Source organism: Priapulus caudatus, unplaced genomic scaffold (assembly GCF_000485595.1).
Source record: "Priapulus caudatus unplaced genomic scaffold, Priapulus_caudatus-5.0.1 Scaffold569, whole genome shotgun sequence".
Classification (NCBI taxonomy): domain Eukaryota; kingdom Metazoa; phylum Priapulida; class Priapulimorpha; order Priapulimorphida; family Priapulidae; genus Priapulus; species Priapulus caudatus.
The window spans coordinates 33290-40789 of record NW_014577630.1 but is presented as its reverse complement, the minus strand read 5'-3'; the positions used below and the strand labels follow the sequence as shown (position 1 = coordinate 40789).

General features: G+C 48.9%; 1 protein-coding gene across 1 annotated transcript in view; it reads right to left on the bottom strand.

Moving 5' to 3' along the window:
* The window catches only part of LOC106811735 (transcription initiation factor TFIID subunit 2-like), a 30833-nt gene that overhangs the window by 19115 nt on the left and 4218 nt on the right, over positions 1-7500 (bottom strand). Inside the window, 4 exon segments of the mRNA XM_014815443.1 lie at positions 116-276; positions 278-355; positions 6469-6566; positions 6721-6839. Of these exon segments, the coding sequence (XP_014670929.1) occupies positions 116-276; positions 278-355; positions 6469-6566; positions 6721-6839 (456 nt within the window).

The window sequence follows — 7500 nt, the reverse complement described above, 5'->3', positions numbered from 1 at the left end:
CTCTTTTTGAGGGCAGGGAATCCGTTGGACTCCCCAATTTTTAAAAGTTAATTTCTACCCCTGAGTACTATAAGTAATCAGTATACATAAGTTTACAAGTATTACAATCTCTCACCCGACGGCCAGAGCTATGTTTGGTGCGCTCGTCGGCACGCCGACAAAGTAGTGAAAGGTCTTCTTGCGAAGGTCGCTCGTGTAGACGACCTCGAGTAGATCGCCGCACGAGACGGCAGTCATCGTCGAGTCGACGGTGAACTCAAGCTTCCACGTGCACGTGCTCGCTGTACGAGTCGACGCAGGGGAACCACAGCCGCGACGAGTTCGCAGTGCCGTACGTGAACATGTGCGCGCCCCGCTGCAACGCAATATACACCAGACGTATGTTTAAATATCTTATATATACACACACACTAGTTGCGTGGTCCGTCGGATTCCGATATAATCCGAATCCGAGTCCTGATCCGAATCCGATCGGTTCGGATTCGAATCGGTATTTGACAGGATTTTAAAGGGAATCCGATTCTGGATTCGGATTCGGTATTCAAATTGTCGTCGGATCGCGATCGAGAGTCGGATTTTTCAAAAAATCATGTTCGGATTCGGATTCGGATTCGCCGGAATCCGGGAGACGAATGTGCGGTGTTTGTGTTGTGTTGTGTGATCAGACGAGAGCAGTGAGAGAGAGAGGAGTAGAGTTTATCGAGGAGATCGACGATATCGAGAGGAGATGGAGACCGGAGATGAGGGAGTCAGACTGAGGAGAGGAGAGAGCAGAGAGAAGAACCCAGAAACGGTGAGTGTGTATGTGTCAGAGAGAACAAAGAGAGAGGTGTTGCGTGTGTGGTGTGTAGTGTGACCAGAGAGAGAGGAGATGGTGCTGCGTGTTTTAGTGTTGTTGGTGCTGTGACAGGAGAGAGATGACGAGATCGAGAGAACGAGAGAGGCACGGAGTGTGTATGTGTCAGAGAGAGAGAGGAGAAAAAGAGAGATGTGTAGTGTGTCAGTGCGCGGCGGTGTGTGTGTTGTGTGTGTTCGAGAAGGAGAGAGAGGAACCTGAAGGGAGCTTTGTGTATGAGTTCTGAAGAGACGAGAAGGTGCGCGCGGCTGCCGCGTGTTGTGTGGTGTGTGCTGAGAGAGAGAGAGAAATAAAGAGAGAACGTGTTTGTGTTTGCTGTTTGCTGTGTGTGACACAGCAGAGAGACGAGTAGAGAGAGAAGAGAGAGGAGAATGCGCGCGACGTAGAAACAGAGAGGTGATGCGCGCGCGGCGGTTGGTGTGCGTGTGTGTGTGGGTGTGTGTGTGTGTGAGAGAGATAGGAGAGAGAGAGAGACTGATGAGAGAGCGAGAGAGAGGGATGTTGCGCGTCGTGTATGTGTTGCGTCGTTGTAGAGAGCAGAGCACTGTTGTGCGCTGTTTGTGTCTGTGTTGTTGTTGTCCAGTATGCGCGCAGTGTGTGTGTGTGTGTTGTGTGTGTGTTGTGTGTGTGCGCTGCCGAGTGTTGCGCCCTGTGTGTGAGAGAGTAGAGAGATCAGTAGAGGAGAGTAGAGAGAGAGAGGAAAGAGAGGGTCGTGCGTGTTTGCGGTTGTGTGCTGTGACAAGAGAGAGAAAACATAACCAGATGGAATCAGGCCATGCCTCAGGAAATAAGCCGTCTGGACAACGTTTGGCATGCATGTGATCGTTCCAGATCCCGATCATTTCCCGTTCTCTAACTTTTCTCTACGTCTACCAGTCCCCCTTTTCACCCCCATGCCCTTGATTCTCTATACACCCAAAGTTTGATGTTGAAACAAATTATAACACGAATAACAATGCTGTCACACTATTTACGAATTTCTATGTCTCCGGATTCAGGTACGGATTATCGGATCGGCATTTATGCGATATACACAATCGGATTCGGATTGCGGTCATTCGCGACCTTCAAAAATTGCCCAGGGTATTTCGGATATTCGGGATGGATTCAAAATAGCCATCGGCATTCGGATTCGGATTGCGATTTTAAAATTGCTGTCGGATCGCGTTTTTTGGTTCATGTCGGATTCCGACGCACAGCCACTAACACACAGCACGCACGCACGCACGCCACGCACGCACCGCACGCACGCACCGCACGCCACGCACGCACGCACGCCAACGCACGGCCACGCCACGCACGGCACACACACACACACAACACACACAACACACACACACCACACAATGAACGCAATGAACGCCGCACACACACCACGCACACCACACATATATATATATATATAATATATATAAATATATGTATATATATTATCCAGGGTTCTCCAAAAGCTTTTTCATTATAGTACGCATGGCGGGGCTGCCTTTTACGGTCCTTAGTTTTAGCATTTTTTTAGCTAATTTTATTAGCATTGGCGGCTATGATATTTATGATGGCAGGGCATTGTTTAGTGATGGCGCGGGTCCGACGATAGCCCTGGCCGGGCCACCAGGCTATAAGCTGCCTCTTTGAGAACCCTGTATATGTATGTACTTATTATTATAATACGAAAATTCAAAATATGAGAAAGAGTATGACACTTTTTAACAGCGTTTTGCATTAGCGACTGAACATGGGATGCAACACAGCTAAAATCACTGCTCCAGCCGACCAGTGGCACAATTATTCTAGCAGCGCTGTAAACGCACATGCTGATTACAATTCGATGCTGAATATCCCCAACAGCCCCTAGTCGTTCCGTCATAGACAATAGACACTATCATAAAAACTTTGAAGCGAAAATACATGCGACATTTGGGAAAAACTGTGTGAAACCGTGTCGTATTCAAAGAACTTTTTTGATAGACACTACTAACCGACACGGTAAATTGGGGCTGTTCATATGATATAAGGAGATCGATTAGACGGAAAACAGGTATAAAGGTTTGGAAATATATTTATTCACATATGATAGAATATTTAGCAAGTCCGAAAACTGCAAAATTGCGTTAAAACGGTTGTCCATTACTCTTCTCTATTTAAATCTCTTGAGTAATATATATATTTATTATCTAATATTACTATACCTAACCGATATTAATTTATTTGTAGTGATAAATTTCAGTACATTAAATATTAAAGCTTCTATACAAAGTTGCATTGCAATACAATTTCACGCCGATATGATATAAAATACATACTTATATGATATATTATATATTATATATATTACATACACACAGTGACACAACCAGGCATACATGCACGAAAGCATGCACGCACGCACGCACGCACGCACGCACGCACGCACGCACGGGCGCACGCAGGAACGCAGGCACGCACGCACATCCCATGTAATGCCAAGGTTATCTGTTCCTTATCATATGATATATATTTTTGACATATTATCTGCCAAAATCCTGGCTATGGGATTATCTGATGCCTTGAATCTACACGCACGCTCACGTGGGTACACGCACGTACACGCACGTACACGCGGGTACACGCGCGTATTCTTGAATCGCCTGCACCTTGGTTGGCTGCCGTGCTTAATGCAAATACGATCACGTAGATAAACGTGATACGAAAATGATATTCATCAACAAACACTTATCTACGAAAAAAAACCCAGAGGTTCCCCAAAGAAAATTATTTTCACTCTTCGCTTCAATCAGACTGCTTCATACTGCGTATTCACTACTCCTCCCCCGAGCCAATACCAGGCCATACCTTAGTTTAGATTACATGCCGTAAAGAGATTATAACTAGATCCTTCACTGAACGCACGAACCCGCACGTATTTGCGCATCAACGCACCAGCCGATAAGGCACGTATTAAAGTAGGGCTCGGTGACAGAAGCACTTTTAACTCAGCCGGAGACGCACACCAAGACGGATCACCCGCTTGCGATTACGTATATACATTAGCAAGGAATATGCTAGACAATCACGCGCGAAAACTTACACGTTCGACGTGAAAAGCTGTAAAGATGCCGAGGTGTAAGTATTCCTTGAGTTTGATTTGGTTGCGCTCTTTTGCAAATACCATAATTCAGTTCCGTTAATCGTAAATTATGTGAAATTCTAAATATGAAATGGGTTCATGATCAGAAAGATTCGTGAAAGCATCTTGGACGAGTGATCCTTGGATGCAGCAATGACTGCAACACTATGAAAAATATCTCTATATTGAATATGTCTTTCCTTGTTTTAAAGGTAAATAGAGATAGCACAGGGCAGGTTTGTACCGAGGTACCTGACCTCTCTATTTACCTTTCAGTGTAATACTATTATAGCGCTGAAAAAATGGGCACACCACAATAAATACTGTACACTTTATATGAGTAGCCTCCCTAAACCATACGATACGCGCTTTTCACTGTAAAGCTTTGGACTGCTTTGGTGTGCGGTAAATTATGCCAACTAATCGGCGTAACTCACATGCGAGGGACTTTCATACCAGGACTTATCTACTAACTCTCGTCTCTCAACAATTTATATAGCACACAGGGTCAAGTACGCGTGCTGCAGCCTGCTCGTGGCGCTCACGCTCTGGGTCACCGCGGACCAGCGCTACGCTCCCTACGAGAGGACCCAGAGCGTCCGCGGGCGTCTCAACAGAGGATTCGCCTCCCTGCGTCTCGTCGGAAACGAGACGGACGTTCCATCGAGGCACAACAGCGTCGGGGGTCAAGTCGACTCGGACGGTCCGGTAGAGAATTCAACCGGCAGCGGGCATGGCGGGAGCGACGACGGGCCGCTGGAGTGGGTACAGACGAAGGATGGGGACGTCAGCGAGCTACGCGGGAATTCGTCCGCGATATTTCCGCGGGCTCGGCCGCGAAACGCGACCCGTGGCGATCACGGCTCTGCCACAACGCACCCGAGAGTGCGGCAACCCGATTCCCCGACGCCCCCGCGTCTGCCACCAACACTGACGTCGCCATCGCCACCGCTGCCGTCACCGGCGACGACCGCCACTCTGATGGCGATGACATCGCCAATGACGAGGCAAACACTAACTCCAACCACGATGCCGACGTCGTCGCCGCCGCCGCCGCCGCCAGCGACGACCACGAAGCTGACGGCAATGACGTCACCATCATCGGTCGAGGACGATCCGTCGCCGATCGACGACGATTCGCCGCGGGTGAGGTTCCACGCCGGCGGGCACGAGTTCTCGTACGAGCGTCCGCGGCTGGAGTGCGCGCGCGGCCTCACGCTGCTCATCCTCGCCGCGTCGGCCGCGCGAGCGTCTGCGGCGCGCGCCACCGTGCGCGACACGTGGGGTGGCGACGCGCATCGCCGCGGCGACGTGCTGCTGCGCTTCGTGCTCGCCGACCCAGGCGACGCGGCATCGCGGCGCACCGTCGCCGCCGAGGCGCACGCGCACGGCGACATCGTGTGCGGCGACTTCAGCGAGCACTACGCCAACCTGACGCTCAAGTCGGTCATGATGCTGCACGTTGCGAGCACGCAGTGCCGCGACGCCGCCTTCGTGATGAAGATCGACGCCGACGACACCCTCCTGAACGTCGAGCGGCTCCTCCGCCGCCTCTCCGCCGCCAACCGCACGCGCGTGCTCTTCGGGAACCGCTCGGAGGCGACACGGCCCGTGCGCACGCGCGCGCACAAGTGGTACGTGTCGGCGGCGAGCTACCAGCCCGCGGCGTTCCCGCCGTACCTGCTCGGCCCCGCGTACGTGATGAGCGGCGACGTCGCGGCGGCGCTGTACGCGGCGTCGCTGCGCACGCCCGTCATCGCGCTCGAGGACGTCTACGTGACGGGCATCCTCGCGCGCGCCGCGGGACTCGCCCCCGCCGCCGACGCCGACTTCTACTTTGCGAGCGACAGCGTGAGCGCGTACGTCTCGCGGCCGCAGAGTAAGACGGTCCTCCACAGCCTCACGGAAGACGAGATTCGCCGCGGCTGGGCCAACCTGCATCCGGAGCTCAACGTCACTGCTGTTGACCGAACGTGACGCCGCCGCCGCCGCCGCGCTCAGCCCTTGTAAATAATTTCACTCGCACACTCGAGTCTCTGTTCGTTCGTTTGCCCAGTCTGTCGCGCTGGTTTTTGTTTGGCACGGCGGCTTCAAACACGAAAGACGAAAACGTGCGACACGCAAGCTGGTTTGTGTGGATTACGTAGAGATAAGACTGAACAGGTGCAAGTACCAGGACAAGCCTGATATTTGGCGAGCGTGTCAACTCGGACAATACAGATGTCAGGAAACGTGCAGGGAAGCACGTTTGTTAGCTTTGATCTTCATAAAAAATGTGACACCGTTAAATTAATGGTGTTCGAAATTTATGATAGCCGAGTCGTGATAGCTATTGCATTTTTTATTGATTAATAGAGTGGGCTTATCATGATTCTTGGTTATGTACACATTTTGGGTGCTGAATGTTCAAAGCATTTTACTGTTCAACTAGGAATGGAATTGAGTAAAAAATTGTTGAGCTGAACAACGAATATTATATGGTAAATAAACACTACGGAAGAATACTCACATCTGCCAGAGTTCCTTCCCCTTCTGGAACGACAAATTGGATTCCTCCTTGGGGTTTCTCCAGGGAGAAGTCCACACTTAGTCTGAAGGGCTTCAGCTCTGTAATTCAACCTTCCTTCAGTGCTTCACATACACATATGATATTTATGGTCTAATATAAATCTATATTTAAAAAACTGTGGAGTAATTACTCGTATATTGTCTTTCTGTAGTAATTGCGACTCTGGAATTTACATTAAAGATATTTGCATACCCGCTATGAAGTCTGTAGCTTCATGAGGCACCTTTATCGTCAGCTCCCCATTGCCCTGGTCTGTGTCCACTGAACTGACAGCACTCTGATGGCTGCTTGTAAAATAATCCAAGTTCCTCCTGCAAATATAATTAGAACGTGACATGAAATTTCTTTACTTTCTCATTCAGTTCGCTAACTAATAAACTTTGTGTGATTTTCATTGTTATTGATATATAGATATAAACAAAAAATAAACGATAACGATCCTTTCAGGCAAATCAGAAAAAAAGTAAGTAATGACACACATTTCACTCTAGCTTAATTTAAACAGCCCCCCCGAGAAAAAGAAAACAATACTGTAACATAATCTGATTACATGTTGAAAAAGGTGGCTTAACTGATAGTAGGGCTTAACTGGCTTAACTGACATAGGGACCATGCGGTGTATAGGCCCAGTGACAGAACTAAACACTCGGGTTGTGGTGAATAAAGCTGACACTATGCACAGCAACAAACTACTAGTTTTGAACGAATAATCGCACAAGATCCTTCCAACTCTTATAAAGTCTTAAATGCCGACTGCTGATCCGAATTTCGCTCACACTTATATAACATCCACGGATAAGCAGGGTTCTCTCCATGCCTTTAACGTATATCAGGGCAAACATAATTTCAAAGCTGTGATGTGAATTTTTTAATTCCCATAAATCATTCGATTTTGACCTGCTTCAATTACCTAATTGGCAGGCCTTAAATTCCAGCTGTGTTTACTTCTGACAATCTCAAAATGGTCACGCT